At 40.5% G+C, this 16,474-nt stretch overlaps 4 protein-coding genes and 1 long non-coding RNA gene across 5 annotated transcripts in view; 1 reads left to right on the top strand and 4 right to left on the bottom strand.

The window, feature by feature from the left end:
• LOC118404558 overlaps nt 1-583 on the bottom strand; it is a gene marked incomplete in the record, with an annotated part of 19,922 nt that extends 19,339 nt beyond the window's left edge. Inside the window, 1 exon segment of the mRNA XM_035803713.1 lies at nt 5-583.
• Nucleotides 584-773: 190 nt separating this feature from the next.
• LOC118404560 (chromatin accessibility complex protein 1-like) lies at nt 774-3,339 on the top strand. Its single transcript, XM_035803715.1, is given in 4 exon segments — nt 774-876; nt 879-919; nt 1,275-1,398; nt 2,490-3,339. Coding segments are annotated over 4 exon segments (375 nt in total). The 5' UTR covers nt 774-788; the 3' UTR covers nt 2,612-3,339.
• A 485-nt stretch (nt 3,340-3,824) lies between these two features.
• LOC118404559 lies at nt 3,825-7,133 on the bottom strand. Its single transcript, XM_035803714.1, has 5 exons — nt 7,111-7,133; nt 6,770-6,821; nt 5,656-6,530; nt 5,146-5,287; nt 3,825-4,798 (listed from the first exon to the last, which is right to left on the bottom strand). Exons 3-5 carry the CDS (start codon nt 6,424-6,426, stop codon nt 4,605-4,607), a joined length of 1,107 nt encoding a protein of 368 aa, XP_035659607.1. The 5' UTR covers nt 6,427-6,530; nt 6,770-6,821; nt 7,111-7,133; the 3' UTR covers nt 3,825-4,604.
• Nucleotides 7,134-8,106: 973 nt separating this feature from the next.
• Nucleotides 8,107-8,837, bottom strand: LOC118405002. The gene is made up of 2 exons (XR_004829834.1): nt 8,550-8,837; nt 8,107-8,168 (listed from the first exon to the last, which is right to left on the bottom strand). It is a non-coding gene; the product is annotated as an uncharacterized LOC118405002 (long non-coding RNA).
• Nucleotides 8,838-8,883: 46 nt separating this feature from the next.
• Nucleotides 8,884-10,820, bottom strand: LOC118404275. The gene is made up of 4 exons (XM_035803340.1): nt 10,581-10,820; nt 9,834-10,046; nt 9,345-9,467; nt 8,884-8,894 (listed from the first exon to the last, which is right to left on the bottom strand). Exons 1-4 carry the CDS (start codon nt 10,648-10,650, stop codon nt 8,884-8,886), a joined length of 417 nt encoding a protein of 138 aa, XP_035659233.1. The 5' UTR covers nt 10,651-10,820.
• Between the last annotated feature and the right edge of the window lie 5,654 nt (nt 10,821-16,474).

Below are 16,474 nucleotides of genomic sequence, written 5' to 3'. Positions count from 1 at the left end.
GCACAACACTTTCGAAACCAGTCTTATCTAGGAGGAAATTATATCGCTGTCTTCTGCTAAGGACTCCGAAATTCTCCTCAGGGGCGATGATCAGCTTGACACGCAAGGAGGGGCCCGGACAAAGTTTTAGAAGATCTCAGGCCGTTCTGGCCCAGAAGACACCGTCGCACGTCTGATTCAGTCGCTCCCAACGGTCACAAATGAATCTCGTGCCGTCCAGACGTCTAGCTAACATGGAAATTCCCGGCACAAGCGCGTGAAGTCCATGAGTCATGGGGAGTTTTTATGCACAACGCGATATACAACCTATCGTTAGCGGGGAATCACCCAGGCCAGTATGACATCATCAACCGAAACTACGTAGTGTCGATACCACTGCTCTGGTTTCGACGACGAGTTCTGCCCCTTTAAACACTCCTAACGAACCGAATATATACCCCTTTAGTATTATAGAAACATCTGTACGAACTGAATGTGATGGGCCCGACCAAATTGACCAAAGTAGTACGAAATTGTTGTTTATCATGACAATCTCCAAACCCGGAAGTACGAAGCGGTGCAAATATATTTGGCGGGAAAGGTTGAGGTCAAAGGTTAACATACTTTTTAAAAGTCATTTAAGAATTGCAAGGGCAGTGCAAAATGATTAAAAATCTATGAAAAGATCAAAGATAGCACTTATGATTAAATATATACTTTATTTCTAATAAGTGAATAAATTTTGAGAAAATATATTTTTGTTGTTGACCCCTAGTTGACCCCTAGTTGACCCCTCAGAGAAAAAGAAAATGGCGGAAAAAAGCGAAACAAAGAACAAATCCGTGGTTTTGCCGCTCGCTAGAATAAAAACCATCATGCGGAGCTCGGCAGAAATTCAAATATCGGGCAGGAGTCAGTCTACCTGGTTGCCAGGGCGACGGTAGGGTCTTTAACTTCTAGTAATGAATTTTAAGACTGTTGAGTTAGCCGGTGCACGCTGTATTAATAGTGGGAGGGGGGCATGTGCAACATTCTAAATTTTTTCTCGAAACATAACTGTGACAGTCGTACTTCACTACGTTACATGTGAAGAACATGCGAAGAACATAGTCTGTCTACCACAGAATAAATCCCCTAAAGTACTTTGAATGTAAAGTAATATATGATATGTAACGTATATACTTAAGATTTCTTTGTCCATAAGTTCTGGAGGACAAAACCTCCTAAGACTTGAATGGTCTGTTCAAAAATCCCATTTTATCTTCCACTTCTACTTTCTGTATCTTTTCTTGCAGGAGTTGTTTATCCAGCACTTGGCTACGGAGGCCTTTAAGCAGGACCCTGAGACAACAGACACCCTGGCATATGGGGACCTGGCAGAAGTGGTCAATGATGCAGACAATCTGCAATTTCTTGCAGGTGAAATGTGTATTTTGTAATATCACTATATGGTAAATACCAAGGAGGTTACTTTAAGAAGGTTTCTTTAACCTCGAAATAACAAATCCTTTTGCATAAGTGGTTTAGCAACTCATTTGCTTTGCCGTATGATTCATGATCAATCAATTGAATCATGAATAAGATTCTTTTGTGTTCGGCCATGTGGATTCGATGCCAAGGTCAGCCAGAGCTTGGACAAGTAATAAGAGATCGCATTCATCATTTCGGATGGTGACAAAAAGCTGGTAGCCCTGTATTATGAGGGAAATTATGCTTCAGCATCAAGTGCCAAACCACAGGCAGCGTACATACATGTAAAAGAGCACCCTTAGAGAGAAGAGTGAGTTTGCCATAAAATGAAAGCTTCAAGGCTCTTACCCGTACTCTGCCAGAGCAGCTATGAAAATTTTTGTGAAACCAATTTTGAGCCTTGCATGAAATTGCACTTTACCCTCTTCAGCCAAGCCTATAACTATTCATATATTTTACACCAAACTAGCTACCTTGGCCCTGGCTGACTGAAGGTTGAGCTACAATTGGGGCTGTGTACCTAACCAAATTTTCAGGTACAGGTACTGGTACAGGTACACGGGTTTAGGTACAGGTCTGGACCTGCACCTGTACCTAAAAAAGTTTAACCAAATACATGTAAGTTAAACATGTAGCTAACTGTCTTTTCTAGTGATAAATTGTCATCTTTGTATGGGCAATTACATATTTGAATCTCAAAACAATTTCTTTGCAAGTTTTCTTAAGTTTCAACTGCAAGATTATCACCATTGTCATTGTTGATTCGGGATTTACTTGTCCAGCAGTCTTAAAAAGTAGTGTTTAATAGTGATTTAGTTTGTTTAAGTACAGGTACACAGATGTTTAGGTCCGGACCTGTACCTAAACAATTTTTTAGGTATGGTACAGGTACGGGTTTTTAGGTACACAGCCCTGGCTACAATTATAGTAGAAATTTCACTACGTATGAGACTCTATACAATGCTAGAAACAGACTAAAAATGCTACAATATTGTGGTGCTTCTCAACTAAGAATTTTCCATTCTCCAAACCCCCACTAGATGTGATCCCAAAGAAGATAGTTGTTCGAGACTACCTGCGAATGGTCAGACAGCAGGAAGAGGAGAAGGAAAGGGCCAAACAACAGAGTCTGCAGGAGGAAAGAGAAGATACGGATTCTTAGTCTTTTCTACATGAAGTGAAATTTGAGACTTATTTTGTAGAAATTCATGTATGAAATATAGACTGCACTGTTCCAAATCATCAATGTCATCTTTCATAAATTGATGGGAAATTTGCTGAGCAAGAAATTAAAGTATGGCTTTGTACATATTTATTATATTTTACATGTAGTACATTCCTTTTTCAAGTCCAACAAAAACACTTCAATTGTATACATTTGACCATCGTGGTTTTGGCCATGGCTGGAGCCTGTTGGGCATTCATTTTTTTTCTTGTAGAATGTATTTTGTATGTACTGGGAATGTTCATCGGTAAATATTGTTTAGCTTTAATCCAGTTTTAACTTTAAAGTGTAAAAGATACAAAATGTAGTTCATTCCTCATCTGCATTGTTTGTATGTGTGGCACATTGTCGCATACCAGATATTTACAATATACAGATGAACATATACTAGCCTGTATGGAGTTTAATTGCCATCATTATAATTTATTGGCAAGGGTGAAGCCTTCTTTATTTTGTATTGTGTGCATGTAGAGTGATAGACCAGAAATGTAAACAGAATAATTACAGAAAGGATTATTTCATTCTGGAGACTTATTCTTACTAGGTGAAAACACACTTATTAAGGTAATATTGATATGAAGAAAGGGATATCAAATGAAAAATTCAGAAGAGTGATAATGTTTGTACAAGTTTTGAATAAACTTTATTCTGTGTGACATTCTGGATTTGAGGAGGTTTCTTGTTGTCTGACTTGCATAGAGTATTCACCGCTGTAATGATTTCCTTGTTTTCTACATTTTGCACATTAATTATACCAATGTCCTCTGTACATTTTGCACTTGTGCACACTATATATTAGCATGGTACCCACCCTGGCCCAGTTTGCTATGCTGATCGTTTCCCTGCTAGCCAGACAGACTGCTACATAAGCAGAGAACTGAGCTCAAAAAGGAAACTAATATAAGACATGAAGTAAAAAAAGGATGGGTACCAAGCTACTTGTAATCATAATATACACATTCATTCCAGCTTGGCATGTGAGCTTCATGTAAGTATTTTCCCAAAGGTGTATTTACAAAATGAATTGTCTGCATAGAATTTGATACTTCACAATATATACATAGATTGTTAAAAGTCTGATTGTCAAATTTGTTACATGTAGTATAATTTCCTTTTCTCACCCTGCATGAAATATCATAATGTGATGCAAATTACCCGTTTTCCTACATACAAATTACCCTTTTCCCTACTTACAAACCTACTAGAGTGATCTGAATAATTGTTTTTTTTTAAACTAGAGTCTTTAAACGTTATATAATTCCTATTTTGATACACCTCTAAAATGTGATTCATTCTGATTGTCTAAAACGTATACATAAGAATATGATAATTTTGTAGGCAGTGGTTTGCTTTTCTTTGAACTTGGCAAGATGTTAAAACCTCATTCTAGCTTTTTGAGGTCAATGGGCATGGACTACTGTATTGGCAGTTTCTCTACCGCTGGCCTTGGAAGGAACAATTAATGGTTAAATTGTTGTTAAGGAACAGGGAAGATTTGTTTTATTTCAAGTTTAGGAGCCAATGTTAATACATAGTTTTGGTAGATTCTAATTTTTCTTTCTAGAACTGCTGGACATATATTTTCATGTAGTGAAGTTCCAATTTTGGGGGATGGATGGGGTGAAATTTTTGTCACAACAAGCTAACTTAGTGGGGCAACTGGAAACAGCCCTGCACATGACTCTGTGTCAGTTGTTAGCCAGCACAGGATGGCCCATTTTGCAGTGTGGATTCTGAAAGTGCACCTACCAAGACTACTGAGTAGGCCATGGGATCTGTGAAAAGGTGCAAAGTTTTAAAGATTTAGTTGGTTAACATTTCCACTAGATCTTTCCTCCCCAAAGCTTACAAGGCTGGACTTCATCAGGCTTGCCCATATCTCCTAGCAGCTAATGGAAACTGTGAAAGGTGTGTATGAAATTTTTAGAATTTAGTTTGTTAACATTTCCACCAGATCTTCCCTCCCCATGTCTACCAGAATGCCCTGTAGGTTGTGCAGGTTACAGGGAGCTGTGCCATCCTGACCAGCTGTTCTCTGCCAGTGTCGCAGGACAATTTCCGCAGCGAGCAGGCCGTGTTGGGCGCTGCAGTTGTCAATCAGCAAGACGTCTTCAACCGTGAGTCCTGTTGGGTATATAATACATGTAATAGATCTTTCATTACACTACACACAATATATTTGTATGGACATAAGATAGGTCAGATACATCATTCTACACTGTATACCTGCATGTACATTGTAGTACCTCGTAGTTGATTAAAAGTAGTTGATTTTATTTGTTGATTGGTCAGTAATCCATTGTACATTCTAGTTTATATATGTCATTGTTCATTATACTTTCATGAGCATGTACTACAAGTATTCTTGTTGATGTTTATGTCGATGACATTCTAAACTACGTGTCCTTAAATCCTATGGTTAGATACAGCCCCCAAAAAATTAAAGTTTGGGGCTCTCATTCTCAACCCACCAAGTTTTCCAGCCAGGATTTTCCAGTTGCTGCCAGTATTGTAGAGCCTTAGGCACAAGGCGGAGAACTTGGAATATGGGAGGTCAAAATGTGTCTTGTCAACCAGCTGTTTCTTTATCATCTGCACTATTGTGGTGGCCACCTGTAGAAATGATGAGATATGATATATAGGGGATGTCAGATGAATACTCACTTTATTATCTATGTACTTTATTTTGTATGACATTGACAGTTCACATGATGTCAAAACTTGTTTGATTATTTGGATGCATACTATTAGTAAACCACCTTAAGGTGTAACACACCAGTTTGGAACATCTAAACTACAATGTTAGCTGCATACATAGCTGCGGGCGACTGTTGTGTAGGCGACTAGTCTTATCATGCAGTTTTAATACTTTTAGCCCTATCAACATGTTGGTAGGGGTAATGTAAAAGACCGCATGCAAGAGACTAAACCTTCACGACAGTTACCCCTGACTACATACGACAGAACTGAACATAACGTACCTTGTTTCCACCTAAGCTCAGAGCTTCCACATTCAGACTCGTCCTTCCATTTTGGTTTCCAACCGGCGTTTTCTTCTTCACAATGTGTGCAGTGTCTTCAGTTATCGTCTCCATACTTCCAAATAATCCAGGCTGTGCTTTCCGTCCTGTGTTGTCATGGTGATCACTTGGCAACCGCCTTTCTTCACACCTTCCCTCTCTTGGAGTTGAAACTCTAGGAGCCTGCGGCTCTTTTCTGGTGACACTTTTTCCGCTTATCATCTCATCGAGGCCAGGACAGCTGACTGAATCTGGCAGGTTGGAGCACAGAGAGTGAGGTTCAGAGTGAGTGGACTCATCCAGGCTTACCGATCTCCTCACATCCTCTCTCTGTCTGGCGGTCGCGAGGGCTTTCGGGCGCGTGGCTTTGTCTGGGGATGTTGAACTGAGTGCTGACTTACAGTTGCATCTCTTGTTTGCAACCTGGGAAGCTCTTGGAATTATTTCCGGTGACGTTTCTTCCTTAAGATGTAAAACCCTGTCCGGAGTGTTGTCTGAAGCTCGTGGCTTTTCTTTCGGGGGCGTTTCTTTATCATGATGTAGAACTCTGTCAGGAGTGTTGTCAAGTGCTGTGACAATTGGTAGAGTGTTGTCAGGGCCTGCGACCTTTGGTAGAGTGTTGTTAGGGGCCGCCATCTTAGGTCGAGTCTGTGATCTGTCCCCTCGGTTGAATGCCGGGTTTTCGTGTTGGCCGACTCTTTGTTGTGGGGTGGTCATCTTCAGTGAGACCATTATCGGAAGTCTTGAGTTTTGTTCTGGTTCGTACGGACAGATGGAGGAGACTTGTACTGGGAGTCCAACAGCAGAAGGGGGGCAATCAACATCACTTGTAGAGCCTGGATTGGATGGTAAGGATGAGTCATGTATCAGGCCTATTTGTTTGTTTGCGTTTGTTTGCAAACCTGTAAATTACCTTCAAGCGCAACAAGCGAGTTTTGTCAGGTTTGGACAGGTCCACTAACCCAATTGCAAGTGAAAGTGGTTAACATGTCAATTCTTATTTCCAATTGTGCATTTAATGCACTATATAGTTACATTTTATAGTAGTGAGATATTGAGCTAAATAAAAACCCACCTGTTTCAAAAGTCTGGATGTTGAACTCTGGCAGCAAGATTGGCAAAGATGTCTATTGAAAAAATATTCTATTATTGCAAGTTATCTTTAGAAATGTTTTAAAATCTATACAGTAAATGTGTGATAACACTGTAAAAGCTTGAAGCAGAGTATAATTCAGTGCATGTACATGTAGAATTTATCAGTACTTAATATTTTATAATGTTTGAGCTATCAGTAATCTTTACAATTAATCCATCCTGACAGGCATAATTCTAGCAGGGTATTACATTGTTGATCTCAATGATATGGAATACTTTTTTAAGATTTGCAACAACAACAAAAAGCACCAAATCATTTACCTCTTGACGTGGTGCACTATCATCTCCTCCATTCTCTAAAAACACAAAACAACATTAATTTTGTCATATGCATTTCCTTTTAGTCCATTAATGGAACCAATAGTGGTAAAAAATAAGGACATAATGCGAAATAAAAAAATAAACATTTTTCAACATGACATTGCAGGTACATGTATCTTAAGTTAAAATCACAATTGATGAAACTAGCCTGATATCAATCCTATTCCACCCTCACACTCAGGGTTGACATCGCGGCAAAGCCTAACGATATCACCCCTGACAAATCAGCCAGGGTATTTGGGTATTTGGCTTCTTGTTGTCGGAAGCTCGGAAAGGCGCCATATAAGGCGACTCATTAATATTCAAGAGCAAGATAACAGTACCGGCGTAACGTTCTTTCAGCGTCCAGACGTCTTTATCAGGTACCAAATTTAACATTTGTCGGTTCTGTGGGTATAGGGTAACCACGGCATCACCGTATATATGTACCGACCTAGCATACGATAAAAAAAAACATTACCATCACGCAAAGAAATACAGATCTTTGTACACGCCGCGCCGTACGCTGTTTGTTCGAAACTTGCAATCCGGTCGCTGATTGGCCCGCGACAAATCAGGCAAGCTCATTAATATTCATAAGCAGGGCGCCCCAAATACCCAAATACCCTGGCTGATTTGTCAGGGGTGAATCGTTAGGCTTTGCCGCGATGTCAACCCTGAGTGTGAGGATGTCCTATTCTAGCTCTAATGCAAAGTGCACATCATTCAGATATCTGTTTAGAGATATATACCTTCTGATGTTGTTGTCTTTCTCCTCTTGCAAACCCAGGTTGTCACTACAGCTGATGCCAAGAAAATTAGCCCTCCAAATGCACTTAACACAACGCCTATGGTCAACACTTGGTGATCCTTTGGTGAGCCGTTTTCTTGAGCGCTTGCTTCCGAATCAGCTGTACCTGCCATCTTTGTTGTTGTGATTGTTGTTGTTGTCTTTTCGGTTGTAACATGTGGAGTTGTATCTATGTGGGACGTGGCTGTGTCTGTTGTCGTCATATGGGCTGTATTAAGTCAGAACAACTTTTAGTTTGTGCTTTAATAGATAGATATATAGGTAGATAGATAGATAGATAGATAGACATATACATGCAAGTTTGTTCACTGTTTTAAGTCCAACAAAGAACTGTTTCTATGATTGTCAAAAGCACTCAAGGGACTTACATGGAAAGAAAAGTTTTATAGCTGACAAGTCCACTTAATACAGTTACTGTAGTTGTTTGTCATAATGCTTGGGCCAATGTAGGGAAGATTATGTTATCTGATTAATCTAATATCCTTATCTAAAGTTAGATTATAGAAAATTGAGTGTTTGGTTTGTGCCCTGTATATGCATACATCCATCACTGTATCACTATCAGACTAGAAAGAAGTAATCAACTTACTGTCTGCATGCATATACCCCGTGACAGGGTCACTAGACACTCTCCAATTTACATCCAAACTTGGTGAATCACTTGTTGCTTTGCACACGTACACCCCAAGATCTGTTTCCCCAACTTGTTCAATCACAAACATCGAGTCTCCTTCAAGCAACAACTCTCCATCCTTGAACCATGATACGGTCGGGGAAGGGTTGGATTCGCCCACTGTGCAGTCGAGATTCAGTTGGTCACTGATGTTGACATAAATGTCGGTAGAAGTGTGCTCGCTCTGGATTTGCACACTTTCTGGGGGATCTGGAAATAGGGGGGGAGGAGGGGTTACAATTTGCTCTTGTTAGTGCGCATCTGCAGTTTATATATAAATATTAATATTACAGTGGCAGGATTAAGGGGAAGTGGCACTACTTTTAGACTTGGATGTAGCATCCAATGGTTGTTAAGAGCCTGGCGTATTGCAGCATGTCACAATGCTGTACATTCAATTTATGTAATGTTTTACAGTGCTATAGTGTAGCTGTTCTGTATTGCCTACTGGTTTATTTTTGCATCTACTCTTTCTGTGGTCCTTAATTTTCATTATACACATAACTTGACAATCTCAAACCATTCTAACGTTATAGGTGTTGGATACTGTCACTACCAATTAGCATGCTCTGAAAAAACTACATAACTGCATTGGGTTGCAGTGAATACTGTAATGCTTAAATAATTTTTTGCAGATTTATTTTTGCAAAGATATACATGTAATTTGTATACTTATTGTTTAACAAAATTAAGAGAGTAAAATACACTTACAGTACACATCCAGCTGGACCCCATACGGCTGGGTGCTTCCTTCATAGACCTGACATTGGTAGATTGCTGAACATGACCTTCTTGTGTCCTGGAAATAGATTGCTGCTTGCTCCGAACATGGCTCTGTAGTATGAAAAATATAATACATCTGTCATGATTTATCTTCCTGCACCTTTCGGTGTACAGGGTAGTTCCCATCTCTGTGTCTATAGCCCTCAGGCCATACACTCGTGCAATCACACACGCACACAGACTCACAGTCACACACAAAAAAAAATACCTCAAAAATACTTCAAGAAAGAAAAATCTCCACCTTTGAACCTTATTTTTTTCAGGACCATGTTGAGAAACACAACACCTATGCCCCAGGTCCTAACAACATACTTTGTTTGTTTGAATCTTTATCTATTCATGAAAGCTTAAATCGGCCTGCAGGTCGCTTTTCATTGAGGTCATGAGGGAAGAGGCAAGGGTCAGACAAATACTAACCTGCCCAAGTAAGTGGACAGTCTGTGCTACAACTTCCACACTCCCCTGAACAGCTGCCGATCTGGAAACTCGCATCATCTGGTCCCTTGTAGGTCCACAACAGACAATTTTGGTCATCACAAGAGAGTTCACAGGGAAGGCTGATGGAGCCACCCTCCAACACTGGAATGGTTTCCTGAGTCAGTACCACTGGTAGAATGATAAGCAGCAAAACTGCAGAACAGGGATAAAACATGGATGTTTGCTGAAAGTCATTGGATGTTCATGTTTTTCTTAAGTACAGTTTCTGATATCAGGGCCATCCTTTAGTTTACATAACAATGTCCAGACATGTTGTTTATATCTCAGAGGCCTAATCACCTTTGACATGAGCAGGCTTATTTCGTAGTACCTCTCCACAGATACCATTACACCACACAAACCCCACAACAAACAAAGATTATGTTAACACAGGCTATCTCATAATTCCCTTCATCTCCAGGCAGATCTACTGGTGGCATAAGGAGTTTAACTGGCCAAGGAGTGTTCAACTTCTGTAGCTGTAGGAGTCTCCTTCAAGCTGGCCAAGGAGCCACTGGTGGCTCAGAACACTCCTTAATGGTCAGCTAAACTCTCCTTATGCTACCAATAGATCTGCCTGGAGATGAAATTCCCTGTCTGTACATACTTGTAGCATATTTGACCATTACCCCACACAACAAAGATTGTGTAAACACAGGCTATTTCATAGTCCCTCTATGTACATACCTGTAGCATATTTGCCCCTGCACCACAACAATGTCCCTGACAGGTCCGCCCACACAGCTCTGGAATGCATCACCTGTGGTTTCACTTGTGACCAACAACAGGAAATAGTGTCTGGTCTTACTATAGTTTACTGTGTTTGCCTATTACTTTGTGGTTTCCCATTCATTGTCAAGCTAAAATGAAAGAACTCAACATATCCCTAGTATCTATTGTTTCTTTGATTGACATTCATACACTCTTTGACAATAACACTAATATCAAACACCAGTAGCCCTCAAAAATGCCAAAAGGGTAAAAAAAAACATTTTGAAAAAACTACACTATATCTTGTTGATTAGGAAAACTTGCTTGCAAACTATTCTGGAATGTTACTGTAATATGCTATTGAAAGCACACCAGTAGACCTCAAATGATGACAACTTGCTGTACAATGACAAAAATAACTTTATGCAAACATAATGCGTTTACATGTGCAAACTTCCCAGACCAGCAGCTATAATATTGATGTATATATCAATGACAATAGAGTAAACAAGTTTCTGTGTGCAATTTTGAAAATGAAAGCAACTCAACATTCATCATTACAAGTTCTTTGTTCTTTCTTTGATTGACATCATTGCATACTAACTACTAGCAGTAGCAAACACCTCTTTCTGTCCATTTGACAAATCATAACTTTCTACAAAGATAATGTGTTTACATGAAACTTCCAGCAGATGTTATATAAATATTAAAAGCAATGGCGAGCAAGATTTTCGTGTGCAATTTTGAAAATGAAAGCAAAGAATGACACCTTAGTTCCTTCTTGCATATACCTTTTCTCGCCTTGTTTACCGCCAGCAACTTGTAAACAGTCTCATCTCAGGTCGTTCCATCTTTCCTATATTATCCATGGAGCCGTTGTGGTCACTTTAACATTCCTCTGCGTCCTATGAATCATATTAGAAACCGCAGAAGTCAAACTTCTCTCAAGCAGTGCCACCGGTGTGGTTTTGTGTCTTTCAGGCGTGTGACGTCATACCGAAACCTTTTCGCGGAGGTAACTTCGTCAGCCAATCAGAGCAGGGCAACCTGTTGTACTCTGACCAATCACCGCACGCCATTACCAAATAAGGATTATGTAACCTTTGACCAGATTGACTTGCCGCTCAACTTTGTGTTTCCGCATGTTTCGTAGGACAAAGTTGCTCCTATATTTTTTAATTAAGCGATAAAAAAATTAAAGGGGGATATTTTTCCTCGGTGCAGTGGACTTTGTTCCTGCCGTTAGACACCTGTTACCATCGTTAAGAGTTTGCATTTGTGGGCGTGTTTAATTGTTAGTTTGTGCAGGATGGGATAACTCGAGAAGCATGGTGGAAGGATCTTTATGGTGGTGTGGCGCCAAATGTCTGCTTTTTCAAATTTGTGCTATTTGGGTTAACGGTTAGCGTACGGGTTGTATATGTTAGGTTTAAATATTCAAATACACTGGGACCTAAAACCACATTTTAGCATCTTTTAAGTATCGATGGAGTGTCCCTATGAGCCATGCAAAGTGTCAGAGTAAATATTTAACAGGAGCAAAATCTGACTTGACACCGGTCCGGACACTAAGGATGTATCTAAGCATCTCTCGCTGGCTGGGGTTAATGACCCCCTCCTCTAGGTGGCGGCAACTGTAGGGCCAACCGCTAGGAGCGCGATTTTAGTCAGGTTAGGACAGCCCCGACCCCCCTGTTCTCTCTTATGGGAGGATATCATAGTTCCATTCGGACATAAGATTCTCGTATTCTGCTTACACAAACTTCATTATCCAACTTTTTGAAATATCGTTTCATTGACGTTTGATAATGAAAGTGATCATGACTTTTTCTACTGGTCATTCATACTGTCCTTTAATGTTGTGAAAGAAGTTAGACAAAATACAATGACACGTGTTGAACGTAACTTTAACCCTATTCAGACCGGGCTTTTTTGGTCATCCCTGGACCGGGGGGGGGGGGCTTTTGAGGCCCTCCACTTTGAAGTCCTATAACTCTGAAACGACGTGCCGTAGGGCCACCAAATTTTTAGGACATGATATCGACATAATATCTGACAAGTTTTTGACGTTTGACGTTACGTTGACGTAAGATGACGTAATTATGACGTCATCAATTTGATTATATTGGCCGGACCCATGAAAAAAGGGTATTCTCAGAAAACTTCAAGTTATTCTACAAAAATGTAACAACAAGTGCAGATAACGGAATGATAATGTTTATTACGACTTGCGTTGCCAATAGCAACATCAATGACGTCAAAATGACGTCATAAAATGACGTCATGCACATCTAAGATACCAGTTGGGCTCCGCCATATTATATCCACCACCTTGAATTTTGAAAAATACTTTTTTTGCAACAAATAATCACAAAGGGCAATAAAAATAGACTCTTTTCATTTATTTAGATGGTTTTTGATGAAAAAATACCAGGTAGTTACAAATTTTCAGGGATAATTAGCTTGTTATTCTTGATCTGGCCATACGGTCCGCCATCTTGGATTTTGGGCTGATGACGTCATCAAATTAGCATAATTTATGCATATATAATTATGAAAGATATGCTAAATAATATAAGATTTTATTTATGTAACAAAGTAGCAGTTATGTAGCAAATAAATGTGAAAAATACATTGTTAGAACCAAAAATAGTGATTTTTGGCAAAACAGCCTGTCAACAAACGGTTACCATGGCAACACGAAAAAATGGAAAATTTGTCAAACTTCGTGAAATTGTTGCCAACAATATTTTAGGAAAACTCACCAAATTTGGTGGCTCTAGCGTAAGCTGTTCTGGCGTTATAGGATATCGAAGTTGGCGCGGGCCTCAAAAGCCCCCCCCCCGGTCTGAATAGGGTTAAAACACACTTTATTCTGCATCAAGCTTCCAAATTCACAAGCCTGCATAGAACTTCAATTAATACCACTGAAATTCAACTTATTGCCGTTGTGCCAAAGCATACTCTGCTGGTGTTGCCATCGTCCCGGCTGTGCACTTTCGCACATTCACAAACTAGCTCCTGCCACTACCTTCATCATTATCTAATGCTCGCATAGCTAACGTTTTACAAAACATTTCTCATTTAATTGCAATGTTGATGCTTTTTGCATCTACATTTCAAATATATTTCATGTACTGCTTCATCAGCCACACTGACCGGTATCAAAATTATTTTAGACCAGTCTTTTTACAAAAAAAGAGTGCACTGAAATGTGAGTGTCATTTACAAAAGACAAAATGACGATCTTTAGACTGTGCTGCCGTTTCCATTTTTTTTACAAAGACTGGAGTCTATCAGTCAAAAAAATTGCGTCAGTCCAATGCTTGTGTTGGAAATTGCAGTTAAGCTTTAGCAAAATGACTTCTACAAACTCAGATAGATTTTCAAGTTAAGATGTAGAAGCGAAATCGTTACGTTTTCTTAAGCTAAGTACGTAAATGTAACGAATAGGCCTCCCAACATCTTCTTGGAAATTGAAAACGCCATGCTTAAGGAGACCTGCCCATGATCAACGTGATCAGAATGGCCACATAGCCTGCCTTCGTTCCTCCAGTTTCTGCCACTGCCATGATTGCTGTTATTTCGGTAGGTGATGGTGCCCCGGCTGTCCCCCCGGCTACAGCTGCCCCGCCTGTTCCCCCGGCTACAGCTGCCCCGCCTGTTCCCCCGGCTACAGCTGCCCCGCCTGTTCCCCCGACTACAGCTGCCCCGCCTGTTCCCCCGGCTACAGCTACCCCGGCTGTTCCCCCGGCTACAGCTGCCCCGCCTGTTCCCCCGACTACAGCTGCCCCGCCTATTCCCCCGACTACAGCTGCCCCGCCTGTTCCCCCGGCTACAGCTGCCCCGCCTGTTCCCCCGACTACAGCTGCCCCACCTATTCCCCCGACTACAGCTGCCCCGCCTGTTCCCCCGGCTACAGCTGCCCCGCCTGTTCCCCCGGCTACAGCTGCCCCGCCTGTTCCCCCGACTACAGCTGCCCCGCCTGTTCCCCCGGCTACAGCTGCCCCGCCTGTTCCCCCGGCTACAGCTGCCCCGCCTGTTCCCCCGGCTACAGCTGCCCCGCCTGTTCCCCCAGCTACAGCTGCCCCAGCTGTTCCCCCAGCTGATGCTGCTCCGGTAGCTGTTCCGGTAGCTGCAGCCCCACCGATCACTCCAAGGCCCCACAGAATGCCATAGAGGGCAGCACACGTCAGGACGGCACCTGTCACAATACCGGCCTTCTCTAATGTTGAACGCTCTGTCTGCATAAGTAGGAAATTGTGACGTCAGCAGATATAAAGGGTATTCTTCTTAGTGTTTGTGTAGGAAGTTGCAGTTTAGAGTCGATTCCAAGTCACCGTGCGGATGTTTGTTGCCATTGTTTAGAATTAATTTGAAAGTTTTGCAATTATATGTCTAGGACATCTGATACTTAAGAAATATTTTAACACTGTTTCAACTTTATAGATATTTCCCTGGTCATGTAAAACTTTGGAAATATTCATGTTGTGGAATTGGATACTTCTAATGGTTTCTAAATAATGATAACAGCATTCTACCATTATTTACCATTTTCTACCATTTTTTGTAAATGGTTCAGTGGGCTGGGAAGATAGCAATTCACACATCCTTGCAAAGTATGGTTGGGTGCCATGCAACAATGGCCCACCACAAAGGATCCACCACTGCCCAGCAGTGAAATCTAAAAATATACAGATGCAACAATAAGGCTTACTTTTATGGGGGCAATAAACTAATTTTACCATTTGGTAAAGTTTACAAATATTTGTAAATGTGAAATAATCACACATAGGGTTCACAATATCATTATTCTAAATAAAGATATTTTGTACATTTACTTTCCAACTGTTTCTAATATATTCAAAGAAATTCAAATAGATGAGTATTTTCTTCGTCAATTTTTTTAAAAAGAATCTAATTATTGTGGCTCAGATATTCTTTTATTCAAAATATTTCAGACTAATTACAAATATCACCTAAAAACCCTCATGGTGACTTGGAATGGACTCTAACTCTTATCCAGTGAGAATGAATGTAAGATATAAAAAAAATTATATATTTTTAGCTTATATTATTTCATACCGCAGTACAATGCCCAAATCAAACTCAACTTACTCTCATGTCAGTGCAAGAAATGCTTACCCAAAGTACTTTTGTCATCTTTGCAAGTATCCCTTCCTCCTGTGTATTGAATAGACGGCGATTCTGCAAAAATATAACTTCGTCAGTGATAAGATAGTCTTGTCGCTGCCAAATTACTTTACTTTCCTTGACAGCACAATTTTATCATCTAATGGCAACGCTATATATTTTTTCATTTTTCTACATATGCGCGAATTGTCATATTTGATGTTTCTGTGATGTTGCCCATACCTGAGTTGTTTAGAAGTTATAGGAAGTCAATCTGCTTTTTTGCTTAAAACGTAAAGCCGATCGTGCAACTAAAATATGTAATATAGAAAACCAATTTTCCTTCATAGATAACATAGATAACAACAAATTACTAATTGCATATTATTGTTTAATAACCTGTATGGCCCTGCTGATGATTCGAGCTTCTTCCTCATTTGTGGTTTTAAGGCTAGCCACAAAAGCTGACAGAATGTCCAGAGCATCATTCAACACTTGTTGAGCGGCCTCCAGTTGACTTGGTGTTGAGGCTGCTTTGTACATGTTGTATGCATTGACGGCGATTCTCAGTAGCTTGGGCATCTGAGACACGACAGTGTTTCCCATCGCATCTCTTGGCCTCATTGATTCAAACCAGGCGATTGCTTGTTGGCGAAACGTTTCCAGATCTTCTTTTGTCATGACGATGCTGTTGGAGCGCATACGGCTCCAAAGCGGGCTTACCGCCTGTCAAATGG

The sequence above is a fragment of the Branchiostoma floridae genome, chromosome 17 (assembly GCF_000003815.2).
Source record: "Branchiostoma floridae strain S238N-H82 chromosome 17, Bfl_VNyyK, whole genome shotgun sequence".
Lineage (NCBI taxonomy): Eukaryota > Metazoa > Chordata > Leptocardii > Amphioxiformes > Branchiostomatidae > Branchiostoma > Branchiostoma floridae.
The sequence above is the reverse complement of the archived record's forward strand: the minus strand, read 5'-3'. Positions and strand labels throughout refer to the sequence as shown.